At 42.8% G+C, this 22,971-nt stretch overlaps 1 protein-coding gene across 3 annotated transcripts in view; it reads left to right on the top strand.

Moving 5' to 3' along the window:
- The window catches only part of CUX1 (cut like homeobox 1), a 151,227-nt gene that overhangs the window by 56,910 nt on the left and 71,346 nt on the right, over nt 1-22,971 (top strand). For all 3 annotated transcript variants that reach the window (XM_032448384.1, XM_032448385.1, XM_032448386.1), the window contains exon 7: nt 524-590. In XM_032448384.1, the coding sequence (XP_032304275.1) occupies nt 524-590 (67 nt within the window). The remainder of the gene's footprint in view (nt 1-523; nt 591-22,971) is intronic.

The raw sequence follows: 22,971 nt of genomic DNA on the forward strand, positions 1-22,971 counted from the left end.
TGTGTTTTGCTCTGGTTTCACACATTTCTGATCTGTGATAAATATTTATAGCGGGCTGGGTTCAGTATGAGCCCAGTATCTCCTGGTGTGTCTCTTCTGTTCTGTGACTTGCCATTAATATTTCTGTCCATCTCTGCACTCTTACATATTCCAGGTCAGGATGCGTTTGTTTTTGTTTCCTTTGAGAACACAAGAAATTTTATTGCCTGAATTATTGCAGTAAATATTTCAAATGAATAAGCAGTTTAGCCGGCTTAATAAGAAATGAATAATGTTTAGTTTTGTTCAGCAGAATGGAAACTGGAAATTTTTATAATGTAAAAGTAATATCAGAAGAAAAGGAAAAATGGAAGGATAAGTTTCTGCTAAGTCGTAATGGTTTGCCTAGGTAAGAAGGTAGAGCAAGGAAATTCTCATCAGGAGATACAGAGCTTTATTTATGTCTGGATTAAAAAGAATGGAGCGGGCTTCTTGCTTTCACTATTGTTACAGCAGTGTAATGCTTCATGCTTTTGCCTTTTAGCCTTGGAAAAAACCCGAACAGAACTGTTTGATCTGAAAACAAAATACGATGAAGAAACTACTGCAAAGTAAGAATTCGCTGCTTTCCTCCCATTTCTTCCTTCAGGGTGTCGTTGCTTTTTTGTATTTTCTGGCTGCCTGTTGGAAATGGACAAGATGGGAGAGGTTTAGGAGTCCACATTTTTTTGAACCACACTGTCATAATTTGGTCTCCTGCGGAGAGTTGATTAATTCTCATGGTTTTCTACCCAACAATACACTTTTCCTGGGCCACATGCTGCTGCATTCCCAATTTAATTCTCAGGTGCTGCATCTTTTATTCCGTCTCTTATATTTTATTTAGAAATCGGGCACTTTCAGAATTAAGATGTTTTCTGTGATTTTGCAGTCTTGCTGAGAAGGATGGGGGTTTACTGAGGGATATCCACTGCACTGATGAGCACCCTGACTCTTTCTGGTTGTGGCATCGCATTCCCAAATCCACCCCAATCTGAACAGAATGACATTTTTGGCCGATAGTTGCTTTTCTCAAGCAGAACACGGAAGTATTCTCAAATCTCTCTGTCCTTGTCTGTGTAATGGCTACTGTAGTCAATTATCCCTTGGTTTTATTAACAATCAGTTCCAGAAAAAGGCACAAACCAGATTTTTTTGCCTTTTTTTTTTTTCTTTTCACCCTTTTGTATTTATGAAAATGTTGTGATGAGAAAAAAATCTCATGAGCAGCAGCAATCCCAGTATTAAGCCCAAACAGTGCTTCCTTCTTCTGGAAATGAGATGGGAAAGCAAGGGGTGCCCTCTGGAAGTGCAAGGTGTGGAAGATGCGGCCACATCCTTGTGCCAGCTGCATGTGTCACACCCAGGGCAGCACTGCCTCCTCCTTTTCAAGGTAGGAGGGTGATGGGTGAATAGACAGGAAATCTCTTCCTCCCAGCTGTGTGTGGTTCTGCCAGCACGGAGGATCCAGTTCCTCACTGAAGAACATGGGGAGCTTGGAGCTTACAGAGTTCTGTCCGTAGCAGTTAAGAATCAGTGTCTGGAGTTGAAATAGCTTTTACATCATTAACAGTAATTTTCAAAGTAAATTTTGGTTATTCCCTGTAATTCCAGTCTCCTTCAAGGTCTATATGAGGTGATTGAATGTATTTTTTTCCCTCATTCATGCCATCCTTCTCTAAGAGATGCATACTGATGATGTTTCCGATGGAGCCTTAAATTACTGCAGATTGCCTTTATTTCCCTTTCTGCTCGTAACTGATGCTTGGCAGCTCTGTTGCTGTGATTCTGTCTTGCAGTCACTGCTGCAGGAACAGAGCTCAGGGCTCAATGGTTGCAGGCTCTGAACCTTTTAACCCCTCACTCTTTTCAGTGTTCTTACTTGCAGTGTTTGGTTCGGATTTTACTACTGTTTTCCTTAGTAGAATGATTTATCTTACACTGTGCCAAAGATGTACTCTGAGCAGTTTGCTTACACTTCTAACGTATTCAGTTTTCTTGGGGAGATTCACACGTTTCATATGATCTTGAATACAATTCTTACCTACCACACAGAGAACTACATCAAATTAGCAGGATCTGCAGTAGCAAGAAGCTTTATTGTTGTCTGTAGCAGAACAATGATGAAGATTGGGTTTGTAAAGTAGAGATCACAGAGCTGAATCCTGAAGCAGGCATTAGGCACGTTGTACTTTATCTCCTAAACTAACACGCTGTGAAAACAAACTTGTCGACTGTAATAACAGCAGAAATATTTTATCATTGTTTCGGATATTTATGGCAGGAATAGTTGTTGCATTATAGCATTCATCCATGGTGTCTGTAGCCCAGATTCTGCAATATGGAAATCCAGAAAGCCATGAAAAGGGAACTGAATGCAGACAGTGAGATTGAGTCATCTATTTTAATTGTCAAAGCTGGGAGGAAAGTTGAAAAAACACCAATAAAAATGGTGAAAGACAGTTTGATTCTTCTCCGAAAAGAAACCTCTTTTGATCTAAGTCTGAAAAGCTACTTGTATTGCCAGTTTTAATTCTTAGGCCAGAATTGTTAGTTTTACAGACACTTATTTGATGCAGATGAATTGGAATGCCTTCAGGAAAAGAAAAAAAAAAAAGATAATTGTCAATTTTTTGAAGCTAAAAGTACTTTGAAGATTGTCAGTTTTGGAGTCAATCTGTCTTTTAACTGTTTGTAACTGTGCGAAGCTTTCAAACAAACAACAGAAAAAGAAGCCTTCAGTATCAGCATGAAGGAGTCTGGATTTTCTCCTGCTGACTGGTGGTTGTGATCTTGAAGCTGGAAGTCACTATGTCAGCTTGTTTGTTTATCTTCTGCTGGTGGTTTCAGAACGTCCCAGCACAGAGCGCTGTGTGCAGAGGGAGGTATGGAGTAACCGAGCTCGGTGCTAGCAGGGCATCTTCCACTGAGACTGGATTCTGGACTTAAAATCTTCATTGAAATCAGCTCCTTGCATTGGAATTGACAGAAATCAGCCTTCCCTTTGGCAGGAGCCGGGCACTGCATTGCACACATAGCCCATGTGCAGGGTGCCGAAGGTGTTAACGGCAGAAAGGAGTTTATTATGTGCAGTCATTGCAGTCTGTCAGCTGGAATATCAGACGCTGAATTTGACAAGATGGCAGCAGAAAAGTTTTCCATGTGTAGGCTTGAAGTAAAATGTAATTAGCCTTTATGTGCAGAACAAGGATCCATTGATGAATACAGCTGGTCTTTGTTTTCTTCTGTCATTGAGTGTGGGAGGTAAGAGTGTTCTTCTTCATGTTTATTAATACAAGATTCCTTAGACAAATGGCAAGCACAGTTTAATATTTGTTGGAACACAGAGGGGCTTGCCAAAACAGTTGTTGTGTAAGAGGATTTCAAGGTTTTCAGATTATAATCATCTCTGGGTTAAATAAATGAATGATTACGCTGCCTTTTTCAATTAAAGAGGCACATCCTCTCTCGAGGCCTGATACTGATTTTGTTTGCTGTCCCACACGTTTCTATCAGCAAACCTGGTTTCAACGAACGCTAATGAGTTTGATCTGGAGATTCTACCAGAGCTGGAACTGAAAAGCAAACTCAGGCTCAAGTTTCAGGAAAATTAAACCATTTTTTCCCTAATCCAACAGACGTGATTTTTTTCTTTAAGTTCTGTTGTGCATTTCCTTGGCTTTCCGAGGACAAACTGTGCTCCCCGCTAACGAGTTCTTTCACTTCTGTTTCTCTGCAGAGTCCTAACAAGTGTGTAGGTTCCCAGCTGAGCTGCTGACGCTCCAAGCCAGAATGGTCCAATTCCAGTACTGAATAAATTCCAGAGCCACCTCTTTGCTCCTGCCCCTCCTCTCCCCAGTGTAAATGAATTCTAATTGGAAAAGGATCTTCAGTTGTAGCACATGCAGTAGGCTTGTTACATTACTGTTAACATGTGGGCGGAGGCTCCCTGCCTTTGATGAAAAAAAAATATCAAATTTCACAGAAATGCTCCATTTTCACCAGTAAATGTTAAATAGCCTTGTGAGGTTTTTAGGTACTGCACCCGATCCTGCAATAAAAAGCCTTAGAAAACAACACAGAGCAGAAAACGTTGAGGTTGAGGTTGTCGGTGGAGGCGGCTTTGCCACTGCTTTCATTCCTGGGTGATTTACTGGGAGATTCCAACTTTTTGATCTTTTTAAAGTGGTGTGTGCACAGAAAATGAAGCAGACGAAAAACGTCCTATTTACTGGAGGATTTAACCTAAAACGATTGCTTTCAGTAGCCTATAGAAACTAAACATGTTGTTTTCCAATACGTAAAGCAGGAATCTGTTTTCTATTTATAGATGAGGCTGATTAATATATATTTTTTACAGTGTGGTAAAGGATGACACAGAGGGTTGTGTTTGTGCAGCGTCATTAAGATTGAACGCTGGTACAATATTGCACATTGCCTGCACCACACAGATCCAGCTGACTGGTTTTAATCCTGGGCTACACTTTAATGAGAACGGAATCAGGAAATGACGAGAGTGCAGCTGATGTAAATGCAGCCTGTGAGCTGGCAGCCCCTGCTTTATGATACGGGAGAGATGTTTGATGTTTGAAGGCCTGATTCTGTGAACACAGCTCACAACATTTTGATCTTTATATTTAATATTATTGCTCTTGTGGTGGTCTCACAGCGAGGCTGGGGCAGCAGGGTGGGAATTTATCTTGTAGAGTCCATATCTGCCCTAAAGAGCTTACAGTGTAATATCATGACAACACCAAAGTTAATGAAACAAATAGGTGGAAGCTAAGGAGCAAGAGGACAAAGTAGTGCCTGTTTTCATCCGTGTATCCTGCTTGGAAATAAATCCTTGAGTAATCTGTGCAAAGTCAGAGCTGGGTGACAGATGGGGATTGCTGAGCAGGGAGGCAGGTGATGCTGCAACGCGGGCAGGAGGGCTGTAGTGAGGCAAATGTCCCCTCCTGTTACCTGCATGTGAGTGCAGGGTGTGTGAGTCACCAGTGCTGGGGATGGGAGGAGGGTTTTTGGGTGATATGCCAAAATGCAGTGACAGAAGGACGCGGTTGGGTTTGGTGGCTGCTGGGGGTGAAGGGCACTCCTGTTTGCTGTTCAGCAGACCTGTTCTTTGGGCATCGGTGTAGGGTTAAATTCTAATAGGTGGCTTTGAAGGAGTGTTGGGTTGGGCTCTGAAGCAGGAACAGCAGTTTTAATCATGAGAATTGTTGCTGCCTAAAGTTACACGGCGGAATTGAAGTTCAAGTATTCATGTAAAATCTTCTGTTGCATTGGGGCAAGTCTCAGTTAACTCTGACTTCAGGGGAATAATTCCCAATATATCCTGAGAATTGAATTTGGCCTATGAATTATTTACTTCATTTTTTTTTTAAACCCTTTCTTGTTTAAGTATGAGATCGTACCAATATATCACATTCCAAATGTTTGTAGTCTTCCATTTTGATGGTGCTCAGGGTCAAACTGAATAAAAAATCAAGTTGTGCTCCCTCCAGCATTACATAATTACCGTGATGGATGTCTTCAAATGCTGTTTCCCCCCATTGAGCGTGAAATACTGTAGTTAGGCTGGTTGTGTTGTACATGACATGAAATACCTTCTCTTTGCTGTGCCTTTAAGGTCTTAAAGTTTCCTATTTCCTGTTCTTTTGATGAGTCATTAACTTCTAATGCTCGTCTCTGGAATTATTGCTGTACTTAAAGTGATTTCCCTAAAAACAGGAGATGGAGAGCTTCACAGGCCGTGCTTCTTACAGCCTTTTCTCTTTACATTCTCTATAGTCATTTTGCTGTCAGTGGCACCCAGGAGTAGTGATAGAGGGAGATGAAAATACGGGGAAGATGTTAAAGAGAACTAATTTAAACATAAAGGAAGAAAAATTAGTCTTGGAACTTACAGAAAGCTCTGCGTGCATTTTACAAGTTGGGTTTTTTATTAAAGGTTTTAATTGTACCTTATGCACAGTCACTGTGCAACGTTAATGTGGAGCTTGATGAGAATACTTCTGAGATCTGTACAGTTTCTCGGAATCACCAGGGTTGTGTTTTGGTGTAAAGCTCTGTGACACAGGACTGCAAAGTTCCTCTGCAAAACCAGCTTTTCTTTTTCTCTGTCATTGGTTTATTTGGAGGGGGTTTGGGCAAATTTTGGCTCAGCCTACATTGAAACCATAAAGTCTCAATGCTGTTTGCTGTGAGGACTGTATTACTGCTTTACCATCAAACACCTTTGCGTTACCATCTTACAAACCTTTATGTGAAAGGCTTGCTTTGCAACCTTGCTGTTAGCCTCTATTTTTGGGTAGAGAGGCTGAGGCAAGAGGAACAAGCGTGGTGCTCAGAGAGAGCAAGTCTGCTCTTGGCTGGGATCAGGAAATATGCAGACATCAGGAACGTAAACCACAAGCTGGCAAAAGAGGATTTTCTTCTTGTTATTGAGTTTGTATTTTTGAGAACTCCATAGAAATGGAGCTTTTAGTTTGTGGGACTTAGTGCTGTAGCTGCACTGTGTTGTCTCTTGCTCGGCTCGTAATTAGCTAATGCAACTTTCTGACAGCACAGAAGTGCCCTAAGTCCATGCAGGGTTTTTATTTGTTTGTTTTTTAACCTCGAGTGAGAATGTTCAGTTCCCTTTCCTAGTGTAGCCTAAAAGCTGGTGTTATTTAACAGACCAAAGTAGAAAAAAATAGCCTTAGGGTATTCCAGCATATTCTAGTCATCACCCTGTTATGTTATCTATAACCTTGGCTTGACACAGGATCCTTAGCTGGAAGTCTAGAAATAAATATGTAGCATTGCTGCAGAGGGTCACACAGCGCTGTGTTTGTGTGCTGGGTGCTCAGCTGTGTCCTGGGCCTGCAATCCAATGGATAAGGTTGGAGCTTTGTGGGTTTCCATGAGGCAGACAGGCAGGAGCAGCGTTGGCCCTGTCCTGTTGATCCTCACTTGCCCTTGCTGGGCCCAAATCTCCTCCGGATTTTGCATTGCTCCACTGAGCAGAAATGACCCTGAGCATCTTCCTGCCAGCAGGACCCTGCAAGCCTGACAAAAGCAGCAGTCTCACTGAGCCAGGCAGTTGCCACACAGGCCTTCCTCGCTGCCATTTACATCACCCTCTTCTCCCTGTGCTCAGTCGATGGATTCCAGCTGCATTTCCCACTCCCACGCAACAACAAAGCGGGTGAGAAAATGAGTCACGTAGGGTACGTTGTGCTGCCTCATTGAATGGAAAAAGATGGAGAGGAAACTTTGCAAGGGTCCAACCACCAAAACACAGCGAGTGTCCTGGAAAACAGTCTCTTCTTTCTGCATTTGTCACCTTTCCCTTTGGGAAGCCATGTGTGCCCTGGGGGCTGCTGATCTGCTCCCCTGTGTCCTGCCTTGTTCCACATGAGCAGCTTCCATGGCTCTCCTTTGTTTTCATTTTATCTTCATTTGAATTCCAAGAACAGGAACATGTTCGTAGTTACCATCAGCAACTGTGTCTGGCACAACCTTCGTTAAAGTATCCATATGCTGTTTCCTCATTAGACTGGTTTTTCGGCATCTCATTAAATGTGCACATAAATGTGCCTTATCCTTTTCCTACCTTAAAAAGTTACTGTGACACTACAGCTGTTAGCCACCGTACTACACAAACAAGGGCATTTTCCTATCCACAGTTGCTTTAAAAGTGTATTTTCAGTCAGTTTTCAACATATTATCCACTGATACTGTTGATTTTCTATCCAAGAAACGTTTAGATGTGGTACTAAGGAACATGTTTTGGTGGGGAAGTGTTGGTGGTAGGTGGACAGTTGGACTGAGTGATCTTCAACAACTTTTCCAGCCTTTGTGATTCTGTGACTCTGTGTTAGAAACGTTCATGTGTTCACATAGCTCGGGGTGAATCCTGCAGCTGCCATCTCTGCCACCATTGATGGAGCTTTATAGTTTCTGGCAAGGATTTCTTCTGCCCACCTCACGTAAATCTTTTATTTCTGTTTTAATCCTTACCCTCAATGCCTGTGGCTGAAGCCTGGGGAGAATGATCAATGTTGGACATGAGAGATGCTTGTCCTGTCTGGCTCAGCCCCATCCTGGAGATATCACTTAATGAGACCTAAGAAATATTGTCTCACTTATGTATCTTCTGATCTCAGTTAAAAGACAAGAGCACCAGGTGAGGTTGCAGGTTGGTAAGCCCCAGAAAAGGTCTGCTATGATGAAAATGGATCTCATTATCTGCAGGTTTTTAAAGTATGTTTTACTGAATGTGATTTAAAAAATTCAGTCTCTGAGTAAGGAAGTGATAATCCCAGCCATGAGGAGCTGGCAGCCAAGGCTGAGCACTAATTCAGGGATTTGGAAGAGAGAGATGTTGGGCAGCTCATGGAGCAGGAGGGATAAGGCAGTGTGGTGCAGGCTCTGAAACCAAGAAAAACAATAGGCAACATGCAGGCCTGTTAATAACTTCATTAGCATTCATGTAAAGCATTAAATAAACAAATGCATTTACAATCCTGTAAGCCTGATATTACTAACCCTTACCATTTATCTAGTGTGTTTCTGCAGGGGCAGATCATAGCAGAGGCTAATTAACTGCTTTCTGGCTCTGGCAGCCTCTCCTCCCATTCTTTTAGATGTTGGGAAATGGAGTCACACGGAGCTTGGTCAGGCAGCAAAGGGCAATTGGTGCTGGAATCAACACTAAGGAAGCAGCAGCTAGAAGGAAGGCCTGCTCCTTCCCTTTTTCCACTCAGATACAACTTCTTGATGCTGCCTGAACACTCACTGATTGAATCTCGTGAGTTTTAAATGCCTGTTAGCAACAAATTTTGAACAAAAAGCATATTTGACTGAAATGCTGCCTTAGGGTTGCTCATCTTTTGTAGCAGGCTTTCAGTGGCTTGTACTAGGAGATCTCTGGTTACTTGTGATCGCTGCTTTTACAACCTGCCTTCGTTCTTTCCCTCTAACTAATGAACTTTAAACTGAATGAGGGATTATTCCCCACTTCAAAAGACTTCTATGCATTTGTGGGGGTTTATAAGCTACTCTGGGCTTGGTTTGGTTTGTCTTTGATTCTCTCTGGACTGCACATGTTAGATGAATACAGATGATACTGCCATCCTCCTGAGTGAACTCATGGGGTGAATCACCCCAAACCAGGTTGAAATCAGTTGGGTTTCCAACTGTGCTAATGAGAGTGGGCCTAATTTAGTTGGACACCTGTAACTGTTCCCCTCCAGGTGTGTGTGGCAATGTCCTTGCAGCAATACACAAGCTGCAGACTCAAGTACAAAGCAGCATTTGTTTGTTTTACACAAAAGAAAGCATTCTAACAAAGGATTAAAACTAAAATAAAGCCTTGAAAAGTTTCTTAGAACTTGGTTAATTTCATCAGCCCATCCGTCGTGGTCTTTTTGTGCTCAGATACTCAAAGTGAATGATGCTCACATACATTTATCCAGGTAGCACCAGGGCAGCATTTGTCCATCTTGCTCACCTTTAATTCAACATTCAGCACTGGGAAGAGTGAATCTTTCTGTGCAGGGGAAGACTGTAAAATGGGTAGCTTTCTTTCCACAGTTCCTCAAGAAACTATTTACTGATGTTTCATTTCCTGTGTCTTTCTCCACTTACTGTGCCTGTATTATTAACCTGCCTGAATACAGTGGTTACATCAGGTGACCTGAGGGGCACATCTGCCTTTCATTAAAATCTAACACCAATCACTGTCATTGCCAACCATGTCATCTTACCAGCTGGGTAGCCATAAATTGCTGTGAAATGCATACAGCCTTAACCAGCAGTGAGGAGCACATCACTTAACCATGGAGTCACTCACCACCTTAATAAATCTAAACTCACTCTTTGCTAGAGACACTTTAGGGAAAGTGGCAGCAGTTCCTCCAGCTCCGTTATCCCACATGGTCACAGCGATGCAAAGGGTGAGTAGAGCAGTTCTGTGGGGGGGATGGCTCTGCCCTGTGCTGTGCTTCACCCTCGGTGGCTGGGAACCCGCGTCTCATGTAAAACAAATAAAAAAGCACTGCCAAGCAGCTGGCTTTGCAGCCAGAATGCCCAGCATCCTCGTTCAGGGCCGTCATTAAAAGATTTCATGAAACAGCCTTAAAAATGAAAAGTTTCCTTTCTGAGAGAGAGAGAGATAATTGAACTCATTGATTTGTTTCACGGTTTGTTTGCCCTTTCATTCCCTTCCTGAGGTGCTGTTTGTTGAGGAATGTCTCCAATTGCCAGAAAGACAGTGGGGTGTCTAATATTTCCCCGGCAGCTCTCCTTTCAGCCAGAGCAGAGTACTGTGGCAAGCCTCCGATATGAATTTTTAATGCAGAACTTTATAACATAGCCCTTGCAGCACGGCTGCACTACTCTCTTGAGCTTTCAGATTTAATGCTCTGATGAACAGAGCACAGACTTGGGGCATTCGACAGCAGTCAGAATTAACCCCTACATTTCCGACTGTTGTAGCAGTTAATTTCCCTGTAGATTAATACAGCCGTGGGTGGAAAGATTCCAGATACTTCTGCGCTGGAAAAGTAACAGAATAACTTGGAATTTGACTCCAGAAATTATCAGTGATACATACTGTTAGCTTTTTCCCTCTTCCTCTAACAAAAAGAATTTCTAAGGCTGTTTACTTTCCCTCGGCTCAACACTAATGCAGTCATTCTGCATTGGGTATATGGGCACCGTGCTGCCTGGTGTCTCATCTCTGATAAAGACCTGTGCTGGTATGTTGAATGCCCAAAAAGGGGCAGGAACTGAAATAGCTTTATAATGCGTAGCTGTAGATTAATTTACTGTGGGAATGTTCTTCCAGATCATTTTCTTGCAGTCCTGGTAAACTTGAATAATTCCCCCATACTATTCATGCCACTGCACCCGCTGCTCATCAGCTTTTCTAAATCATTCCTTTACTTATTAAACAATACCCGTCCTGCTGTATTATCTGAGGGAATATTCCTCTCCAAATCCTTTAAAGTCTGTTTGCACAGTCTTTGGGGTGTTTGTAGACAGCTCTTTTGGCAGCAGATCATGTCACAGCCGGGCCTGGCCTTTCGGGGACCTTGGCAGGATTCTGTTGAGAGAAGAATGCTGCATTTGTAGGTTTAACTTTGATAATGGAAAAGAAGTTTGATGTATTTAAATTGTGATAGAACTGATGTAAGCCAGAGAGAATTGGATGGGACACAGAACATGCAGAGGTGTTAATGGCATTTGGGAGAAGGGCTTAGGAAAGAGTTTGTGCTCTGGTGATGTTAAGCCATTTGCCTTAAGCCCTTGCGAATGAAACATGCGAGTTGCTCTCAACTGATATCACAGAAGTACATTTACACTTTTTAATCATAAATCAGCATCTCTGTTCTGGTGAGACATGCACATGTTTATTTCAGATGAGGTCTTTTAAGCAGCTTGTCTTATTGATTACAGGCCTAAAATTGTCTTTACTTCCCCCACTGTTATTACTGACTCATGAGATTAAGGTTTTCAAAGCTTGTTGCTAAATGCAGAGAAGAGCCATGGTTTCATTCAGTAGATGGAGGCATCTACTAACTGTGCTTCTGTAAAACAGCCTTGTATTTTGATAGACAGTTCAAGAGTTGGGAAAGGACTCAGCTGTTCTCTTTACTGTACTGGTAATTAGTTCCTACCTCGTGTTTTGTTGCGTCAAGCGTGCTACCTAAAACAAGTCTGATGACTCAGTTTTGCCATGTGTAAAAAGGGCACGTGGGGTAAGGCCAGGCTTTATTAATGTGGATGGTCTTTCAGTCCTTGGATAGAAAAGTGGAAGTGCTGTACTGATGCTTGCATTGTAGCCTGTAAAAATAAATGTACATAAATAGAAGGAAGTAAATGCACTCGCTGAGCATTCAATTGAACAGTGCCATCCATCCATTAGGTCATTCTGTAGTGAATGGAAATGCTCTTTCCTAAAGACCACACCAAAGGAAGAAGATGCATGTGACGTGTGTTGTAATGCTGCAGTGCCCCTGGCTGCCCCATCGCGGGGGCATTTTAGCTCACTTTAGTGGGTGACTTTAAGCATAACAGTATTTCTTATTCTTTTAACTGTGTGGTGCTTTATTGTGGGAGTCTGTTGACTTTACGGAGTCAAAGTGGAAACATTTCTAGTACACATAGTTGTAATGTTGAGGAGCATGACTCAGAGGAGGTAAAAAGATCAACCAATTCAGTGCCTTTAACTGCTCTAAAAGTTCCATCCTACTTGGGGAAAGGGAATGAAGGCTCCAGAGGACGAGAGGCAGAGTCTCCTGTCCCACATCCCAGTGGTGCTGCTCCCCATAGCTTACACTCCTGACCTCAATTCAAGCAATGGTCAGAAGGGGCTTCAGGAGCCTCCCAGCTTTCAGCTGCTCACTTTCTGTGGCTTTGAAGTTTGTCTGGCTGGCCCGGATGATCTTTTCCTGGTACTGACCCAAGATAAATCTGTGATTATTATTTTAAAGGCATGCAATCTTTAGAACATTGCCTGCTGTAAGTTATTCTTTTATAATTAAAGATTCTGAAGTTGAGATATGCAGGATCTGAATCGGGGGATACAGGATCTGTGTGTGGAATTCTTACACTGGGGAAGTGAAAACGTTGGCTTCAGTTGGGGGCTCAAAGCCTGAATTAATACAAGTTGTACTTTAAAAATGCACGTAAATCACTAGAATGGCTTATATTTTTAGGACAGAGATTGAAATACTTAAATTGCAGCCGAGTGCGTCGTGTTTGTGTCTTTGAAGATCACAGTAAGAAAGTATTCCGCAGTAATATACAGCAGCACTTTTAATAACTTCACAGTCCCGGGTTGTTTCAGATTTGTGGAGCCAGTAGGGAAATGTGCATTAGCATTGCAACTTGCCATCTGAGTGTGACAACAAACAGCTCCTGCTATGTGAATGCTAACAACTGACAAGGCATCGGCTGTAGCCATTTGCCAGTTTAATGGCTTAAGCAGCTTAGTTTTAATTAAACAGTGGCTTCTGTGTATGGTATCAGAGAAAATAATGCTCTGCTTACAGCTCAGTTGTTTACTGTTGTCCCCAACTTGCTGAAGATACCGAGTTTCTCTGTGTTAGCTTTCAGCCTGTGCCGTGTCTGCCATTTCATTGCAAACCGTGTAACAAAGGGGTGAGGATGAGCCCTGATGCATGAGTTAATTGCTAACACAGCATCACCTTGGTGGCAGTGGTTCTTGTGCAGGCAGAGCTCCATGTAGGGGCTGCAGCTCTGGGTACGTTCCATCCCAGCACTGTGCACATTGGGGATCCTTCATCCCTGTAGTACAGCAGCCAGGGCTGTGTGGGAGATGGGAGCACAGGGCTGGGGGCTTGTGATAAAGAGATAAAATCCTGGCCTCCTGTCAGGAGATGCACCTAATGTGAAGTGACTGTAGTAAAAGGAGGGTTGCTTGTTGTTGTTGTTATAGCTGGAATTAATTTGAGATACACCACCAGGAAAAAAAAAGGTTGTGTCCTTTGCGTGTCACTCCGTGGTACCTGGAAACCAGAAGGCAGCTCTGTGGGTTGGAGATGATAACCCTGTCAGTGTGTTAGGTCCAGACTGAGGCAGGTTGGTGGCGAGCAGCAGAGAAAGGTCACATTGCCAGACACAGTTCCTTTCCTTAATCACACTGCTGTTCAACTGATAGCTTTTCCAAAAGACTTTTTTTATTCTACAAAGAGTACATGGCGTGGGATCGCTGTGTTCTTTGGCTGATGTTCCTTTCCCTCTCAAAGAGGATGGTGTAACGTGAACTTCTGCACAGCAGATGAAGATTTAGCACTCGGGCTGCTTCAGATTAGACCTGTAACACCATGCGTACACAACTGATTATGAGCAGCCTGGATTTCAGCGTTGTTCTTTTCGATTCCTGTTATCAGGCGGTGTCAGCCGCAGCCCTCGTTTCCCTGTTACCTGATCCTTCTGTGCGCTAAAAGCCGTGAGCTCCAAGTAAGTCAAATTACTTCACAGGAATGTTTCCATCTTTTGTTTTTCTTTTCATTTTCATTTCCTTTCCCTCCGGTCCTTGGAATCCACATGTAAATTGTGTGGCTCTGGTGGTACACTCATGTCAGTGAGGAGGTGAGCAGGGTATTTTTGTGATCAACAGGTAATAAAAATCCATAACACACAAGATTTGGTTCAGGTTCTGCTTATTGGGACAAGTGTTTCACATCTTGAACTGGAACCTCTTGAGACTGGCGCAGCCTGACATTGTCTGATTTGTTTAATCACATTTACATGAAATCAGATATATTCATCGACTGAGAACATTGGGAGCAAATTGAATGAAAGCATTACTCAACAGAATTTCTTTCTTTGATAATAGGAAATATCCAGTCAGTTTCAGCTAGCAGAGCTGCTGCCTGTAGCTCAGTAGCAGACCATCCACGAAGGAAATGAGGGCCAGACAGCTCCTGCTATCTGTGGCTTCTGCTAATTCCCTGCTTGATAAATCCATGTCCGGAGCTCCAGCCAGTGCGCCTGAGGGACATTGCTCATTAGCCAGCAGCGCTGGGAAGTTCCTAACCAGGGGCAGGAAGGAGTGACCTGCGTTGCTGTTTGTTTAGGACGATAAGTGATGGTCTCCATTTGGGCATGTTTGGAGAACGAAAGGCTTCAGTGCTCTTGTGCAGATGGGGGGATGCTGAGCTGTCCTGCAGCTGTTCTGCACTCCTTGGCACTGCAGTAATACTCCGTAGGGTGAATTCAACCAGCAACTCGTGGCTGGTTTTCCTCTGGTCATGCAGGTCTGTGGAGTTCCCAGATCACACATTATTGGTCTTTCCATCACCTTGGCAAATCTTGTTGACAATCACAAAAGGAAGACAATACAACAGACATTCTCGATGTTGTGTGCTTCAGAGTTTCTGTTATAAAACAGTTAATCCTTTTTTTCCAGCTATCTACATTTAAGGGCTTTGTTTTGCACACTGTTACGAATACATTTGCTGCGTGCATTAGTCATTTACAGTACTTAGATCCTGTAACTATTAAATTGTTAACATTTGGAGCCAGCTATAATTATCTTTTATTGTTATTATTTTTAATGGCCATAGTGCTTTCTTTTCTCTCCAGCTTTCCTAAACATTTGAGAGATCTCTAAGGTATCTGTTACACTGCAGTCGTGCTGTTTGATCTCTGTTTATCATGCTTGTTTTCCTGTCTTTCTAAAATACTGTGACCACTAAGAACTTCTAGTCCGCATGAAGTGTTTTGTTCTCTTGAATGTCTTAAACGATCACCCCAAAGCAAAACGTACCTTAAAGGTATGGCCATGCAGAATTGGTTATCTGAAATCATGAAAGCCAGAAGTGCTTGATTTCAGAACTAACTGCGCTCCATTTTCCAGCGTACATCGGTTGATGGGAGAGGTGGAGGGACAGTGGCCCTGATGATTCCTCTGTTCACATCTGGGGGGCTGCTCACAGACCAGCATTTCTTTAAGCTTTCAGTTATGACCCCGTGGGTTTGGGGAGTGGTGCGAGGCCCTGAGCTGAGGTGCTACTGAGTGAGCTCTGTGCTAAACGTCTACATCAGTGATTTTCAGTGTGTTGTGCAAATTCCTGGAATTCCTCTGCTTATTGCTAAGAGGTCACAAAAATAACTGTGAAAAGCAACCAGTCATTAAGTGCAAACGTGCTATGCTAACATTTCATCCTTCGATGGAAAACTCAAAGTAATCAGAAGATTGAGAAGGCTGGAAGCAGTGTTATAGATCCTCTGGCATATGAATTTTAGTTGGGCTTCTTTCAGAACCTCTTGTGATCCTCTGACCCCGATGGATAATTCCATACAACAGCAGTGACTTTTCCCAATTCATCAGCCTGTCACACTTGTTGGTGTAGTTTCAGATACATGATTCCTTCACCTTGAGTGCATTGGACCAGCTTACAGAGCATAAGACCATTGCAGCAATGGGCTTGTAACCAATGATGGGTGTACTTTCACCCTCTCTCAAAGGCAGTGGCCACTAAATATAGCATAGTGAGCTGTTTTGGATTATGTAACACCTCTATCCGACTGCACTCTGATTAAATAATCTATTTTCTTGGCAAAGGAGTAGGACTTAATTTTCTGTTATTGATCAAAACCATATTTGAGCTGTGATCCCCGTGACTTACTGGTCTTGCTGCCTGCTGGATTGATTTTTGTCACTGCATTGGCAGCAATGCCGTGGTTGATGTTAGCACAGAGCCGTGCCAGGTGCTTGCAGTGCTCACCCATGTCACTGTACAACAGCCTCTGTTTGATGAGTATGTGTGTAGTATGTAAGCCTTGCCCTTTCTCTTGCATCTTTACTACTGTTTCTTTGGTAATCTATTGTGTGATATCCATACTAACTAAACTTCAGTAAATAACCTCTCTTTCTCCCACATTTTTTGTAGTTAGTTCCTGTTTGCTCATCTCTTCTGCCTGAAGTTGCCAGCGAGTCTGGCCCTATCCTCTCTGTTTGTTTAACAAACACTTCAGGAGCACAGTAAGGTTCCATGAATTGCTGATTTACTGCTCAGTGCCATAAAAGGAGCTGAGCCTTGGGAAAACAGAGGAAGACTAGATAGGCTTTGTTTGGAAAGTTTAAAACTCTTACACATACAGCGCAGGAGCTTGCACAGAATGTCCAGCATTAAAAAGAAGGGGAAATTACCCAGCTGTGTAGCAACAGGGAAGTACCCAACTGATCCCAGTGGACTGAGACAGACAGGCTGTGTCTTTGCAGCCACTGCGTCCCCATAGCATCCCATCAGGCATCAGGTGTGCAGGTGCATCCCAGTTCACATCCAGCCTGATCTGAGTGTTGTCAATGAACCATATACTGGTCTCGTGACTCCAAGACACATTAGTTAACAGAGTTGGAGCTGCATTAAAAAATAAACAAATCCAAAAGGGAGATGTGCGTTACCTTACCTCCTTTCTCTGCTGCAGCTGTTCACACAGTTAGGAAGGATGGTTTTTTTCCTCTGGAGAGGTTTGTGACATCAGTATTTGGATATAGCAGAGTGGTTGAGGAACAGAAAACTGTTTCCAGTTCAAACGTCACTTCTGTGGCAATAGTGAACCTGTTACATAAAAGGTTGAAACAGAATAATCAAACAGTTCTGTACCACAGCCTACAATACTTGTCAGGCCCGGAGCTATTTCACTTCTGCAGGTTTTTTAAAGGCTAACAACTGTTGAAAGGGAAATAGAGAACAGGAAAAGTGCTTCTGCAAATAAAATTGAAAGAGGTTAAATTAGAAAATACTGCGCTGTCATCCTCCAAGGGCCTGCAGTACTACCTGGTGCTGCTGGTTTTTACCAACAGTTATTTTAAGTAATTTCTTTGTTTGATGTAACCCTTGTTGTGATTCTGTGTAGACTGGCACTCTGTCAATCATATCAGCGAGCACCTCTTACCATACGACGCAACTGAAAGCTTAAGTTTGAGGAGGACAGAACAGCTTCTATGTATTCAGCAAAGATGTAAAGATAATATATGCCAGCTGCTCTGCTGGCCACAGCGACTGACGTGAAGCTGCATTGCTTCATTCCCACATAGCAGCTAATTGGGGCCAGCCAACCTACCCGTCAGCAGCTCCTGGGGAAGTGGAGGCTGAGGCTGCTCATCAGGATGCCCCATGGGGTGAGAGCAGGGCAGGGGAAGCAGGGCAGGCAGCGCTTTCATCTGGACACCACGAGGTTGTTCTGTGTCTCAGGTGATGAGTCTCCCTTAAGTGCTAAGGAGCTGAGCTTGTTGTGCTGACTTAGCCCATAGCTGCCTTTTCCCCTTGCTCCTGTTTGTTTTCTCAGTGTGTTTCCTTTCCCTCAGCTGGATTTTTGTGTCATCTTTGTTGGTTGGTTGGTTGTTTTTTGTTTTGCAGCTTTGTCACTCAGGTCAGTGAGATCCAAGTTACTGATAGCAATAAACTGAACCTGCAAAATGGTGGCGTGGCTGCGGTTTGACAGAAGTAGTGCTTCCTTTCAGAACAAAGCTAGAACAAATTGGGAAGAGAGAAAACTCTATTTGTAATCAGATACCTTGTTGTAAAGATAGCAATCATCCTGGTTGTTAATCTTCAGCATAGCTCATGGGAAAGGTAAAGCCTGGTCTAGATGTACAGTATAACACATCCCCCATCATGGCTTATGCTATTTTCAGCCCATTTATTGGGCAGAAGGACATCAGTTGCCTTTATCAGAGACCATGTAATGCAGTTTTCTTCAATAGCCAGAAGGAAATCCTTGTTTCAGTAGCTTGCAGAGAATAGGCACATCACCTATATTCACTTCTACAGCCAAGAGCACTGAAGCATTCAAATACATCTCCCACTTGAATGCTGTGTTGCTGCAGAGTCAACATTTAGCCTTTCTTATGCACAAAGAGCACGTCCTTAAAACAACTAAATGAAGAAGGAAAAAAAATAAGGTGTATTTTCATACAGTTGCTAGAAGTAAATGTGTTTTTTTTTCTTGTTGTGCTTATTGGTAAATCAATATCCAGATGCTCTGGGAGCAGGTAGGGAAGCAGGATTTGGGCACCTGTTAGTAAATGCTTGAAGGGATACAGAAGGAGCGTGTGAAACCTGACTGGATGTGTTTCATCTTGCTACATGCCAGCAGATCCTTCGAAAGGCCATAGGATACTGTTGAAGTCTTCACAGCACCAATTATCAAAGTCAGGTGTAATGGAATAGAGAGAAGTGATTGAGACAGGTGTGCCTTTCTCTTCTTTTGTCCGTTATATTTACCCTGATACTTGTTCAGGCCACTGGAAAATTACTGTTCTCCATAAGGTAGGAGCTGATGTTCTGTCATTGCTGCAGTGGTAAACAGTAATTTTCCCTTGATATATGCCTGTGGAGTGACACACGTACATAAAACTGCCTCGCTGTACTGCTTTATTTTCAAACTGATTTAAATCTGTTTCACTGAATATAGACCGAGTTAAAGAAAAGCTTTTTATAGATTCTTTCAGTGATGGATAAAGATACACAAAATAAATAAGGGGAGAAATTAATAGGTGCCTCTATTTTCTAAATTACTGAGCGCCCCAGCTCTTCTTGCATTTAAGGGCAGGAGATGTTGAGTCTGAAAGAAGCTCCTGAAGGTGAATCTGATATGTTGCTATAGTAAAAACAATGAACGGAGTCCAACTTTTGAGGCTGTTTTTGTTTGGAAGCAAACAAACCTACAGAAATATGTGATATTATTATTCACAGAGAATGAGAGAAGATTGTGCATTTAGTGATTCTTAACTATTCAAAATCGAGTCATTCCTCAGATGTACGTGATGGTTCTGACTCCCTCCAGAAAAGCAAAAAACCATCAGCAACAAAAAGCCCATGACCTTGCTCAGGTGTATATGCTCATTTCACATACTGTAACTCCGGTGACATTAATAAGCTGAAATATTTGTGTGTATATTTAGGGGATCTTTAATCAAAGCGCAGACTATTCTTCCTGCGGATTCTTCAGGGTTTAAAATACATCATTCCCTTAAAAAGGAATGATACCTCGGATGCCTCCAATTAAGGTGTCTAATTTTGGATACGTGGTCTGTTTTAACTCCACCAGTAAAAACGAGTTGATGTTGCAGGTGCTTTCTTTCCTAAAATCACGCAGTGTCCATTATTATCACTGGTAGGTATTTGAAGAAACAATTATGAAACAGCTTATGCAAGCTGTGGAGCAGCGTAGGTAATCGCTTACTGCTCTTTAAGGAAGTTTTCATTTTGTATTCGTTGCACTTTTTTTTTTCCAAGCAGAAGCAAAACTGGCAATTTCATCCATGGTGCAGAGGGAGCAGAGCAGAACAGCCAGCACTAGCCCTGCAGGAGCACTGCTTTCAGCCCTGCTTCCCAAGGAAACAGAGCTTCCATGGTCTTGTGGTCTGCTTTACTGCCAACCTGCTGGGTGCTCAGCGTGCAGTTGGTCAGCTAACCTCCTAAATTAACTTGTGATTGACTTCAGTGGAAATTAACAGCATTAAAGATCCCCACGATGGGGAGCTCTGGTGTCTCTGGTAGGAATTGGGAGCAGGTAGGAAAGACAGACAGATCAGCCATGTGAATGGAGGGCTGCACTTGGAGAGCAGCAGCTGCCTGTGCACTTGCTGGTTGAGCAGCTATCTCTGTGTTGCTGGAAAGCATCCATAGTCCATAGTGCCATTTGTGAGCGGGGAAGGGAGGAGATGGCATTTAGGAGACAAGGGAGTGACCTAGAAATACTGTAGGAGGATGTAGCACTGGGGGGCAGCTACAAAGCACAGATGGGACAGCTGATACTATCACAATAGATACTGTCCAAACAACATTATAGGAACAATCAATAGGAAACAGTGCTTTATTTGTATTTAGGCTTACGAATGAGAATCTGCTATTTTAGCCACTGACTCAGCTCTGTGTAGGGCATCACCAGGAGCAGCGTGCAGGATTTCAGGGTGTCAGGTAAAACTCTTGGCCTACTGAATCTCATTTTGCAATAGTACTGACTTGTTGCTTTCTATCGAGGATTTTGCTCACTGTAGGAATCCTGTAGATGTGCTTTCCTTCTGCTTCCATTGGGACCAAAAAAGAAGTGAGGGGGTGGAAAAGATGGAGAACAGTGAGGAACTGGCTTTGTTCATGAGGATTTATCGTAGCAGATTTATCATAGAAGGACCTCTACAGCTCATGTTTGAATCTTTGAGAAATAATGATTTTCTTATCAAATCAAACTGCAGAGTGCGCCCAAAAGAACCAAAATGAGGAGCAATACAAGGACCATAAAGTTTAATAATGATGCCATCTTCGTGTGATTAATAAGACTGCTGATTTCCCACATCTTATCAGCCCACTGTAACTCTGCTTTGTATATTTGTTATCTCCATTTTGCGTTGTAGCGTGCGTAGATAAATGAAATACCATGGAGGCAACAGGAAACAAAACAAAAGTAATCAAACATGTTTATCACTAGAGCATTAAAATGGCTGCTCTGGCAGACACCAGATGAATTATGCAATACATAACTTAATTCTCTGGGCCACAGATGTTTCATTTTTCCTGCAAGAAGATGATTGAACCTTGAATGACAGTTTCAGGCAGTCTTTGATTGCTCTGTGGGTCACATGCTTGCTATGACCTGCATTTGAGTTGCTTTCTACATGCTGTTGCTTTATAAAACATGTAAAATTGACATCATGTTGGCTGCTCAAGGCCAAGTCAGGAGTAATTCCATGCTTTTGATACGCTTTGTGTGTGAGCGAAGCGGAGGGAAGGATGCCTGCGTTTAAATTCTGATGTGTTATTGAATCAACTGGAGTCAGGAGGGGGGAATTGCAGCAGGCTTTTTCAATTTGTGAGAGGAGGCACTAGGAAATACAGAGTTTGTCATATCTGTGTCATCTTGTATTGTTAGAAAATCTTTAGAGCTGTGGTGTTGCATCAGGCAATGACTCCTGCTGCCCAGGGCACAGCACAGCACAGATTGGCATTGGCGGGGAGGGCAGGTAGGAATGTTGGTTAATCTAAATCAGCACCCTTGAGCATGAATGTGCCTCACGTACTGAACCTGGAGATTGTGTTCCTCACCTTGAGGACTTTATCCTGTAAATCTGATGGATTTGTAGTGATTCTGGTGCAGCATGTCAGTCTCAATATATGTGCCTCTAGGTACTAATGCAGGCGGTATTCAGGTGTAAATACATCCAAACTTAAACATCCATAAGGTCTCATTTTCTCCATAGCATCTGAAGGTCCAAATGTTTGCACCAGAGCTGCATTGCTGAGCTGCCTCTCCTTGCCTACCGGCATTAGAACCCGCAAGAGGCCGAGCCCTCACCTCCCACGTGAGGTCTGAGGCTTCTCATCCACTCCCACAGAAGCTGGAAACTGATTTTTAGATGAGACTGAGCGAGGTCTTTTGTTCCTGCAGGTTTCAGGTGCAGACATAATATTGTGCTTCAGCAGCCCTCTTTGAACTCCTCTATGAGCTAAAGGATCGTTACCAGCAATGTGGTGGGAGGGAACCCACAGTAATCCCAATTGGGACACTCCTGATTACTGCTTTTACCATTACTCATAAGGCTCTGTGGGGTAGAGCAAAAATACTATATGAAGTAGAGCATGAGACTAGGAAAAAATAAGATAGATGGCATTTCTTTTCCTGGTGTCCCTGTCTGTAAGGGGTGATGTGATGGCTGGGTGCGCAACACAATGAGGACCTAGAGAAAACCAAAATGATCCTTGAATGAGGGTGTTTAAATGGAGGAATGAGCCGCTGGGGGAGCTCAACATTCGTGTTGGCTGCAGTACAACATTTATAAATACATAAGAAAATATTGTCATTGAATTAAAAAGTGCACCATCTATTTATAGGTTGGGCTAGTCCTTAATGCAGCCAGCGCGTCTTCACCCCCCTTCATTCCAGCTGCTGACGTTAAGCATTCTTCTTTGGTGTGGAGAGTGTGCTGAGGTCATGTGTGCTATGAAACTACAGAGCTCTGGGATTCCATCAGCTGACATTTTCCTACTTTGTTTAACTGTTTTTTTTCCTCTTTGTATTTTATTAGGTAGTGTCATTCATACCAGTTACTCTCTGTAAAAATGATTGATAAAACACTGCTGATCTTTAGAAACCCTGCTCCCTATTTGTAGCACTGCAGCGATGCTGACTTCTATTGACTTTTGGCTGCCCCAAAAGTGTTGCCCTCTTATTTTGTTATATCAAAGTGTCGTGCACGTTTTCTTAGAAAACAATATATCTGCAGACTCAAAGAGGTTTTGTACAACAGGGGCTTATTTTATTTCCTCCTGGCAATCAGGAGTGTTGTTTTGCATTGCTCAAATATTGTACAGTATCTTGAGCTGTAGAAACTTTTGTATCAGCTTTTATCTCTGTCCACATTTGATGATCACTTGGCATCTTTCAAGCACCTCAGACACCATTTACTTGCAGATTTTACCTGCAGCT

The sequence above is a fragment of the Coturnix japonica genome, chromosome 19, assembly GCF_001577835.2.
Source record: "Coturnix japonica isolate 7356 chromosome 19, Coturnix japonica 2.1, whole genome shotgun sequence".
NCBI lineage: Eukaryota > Metazoa > Chordata > Aves > Galliformes > Phasianidae > Coturnix > Coturnix japonica.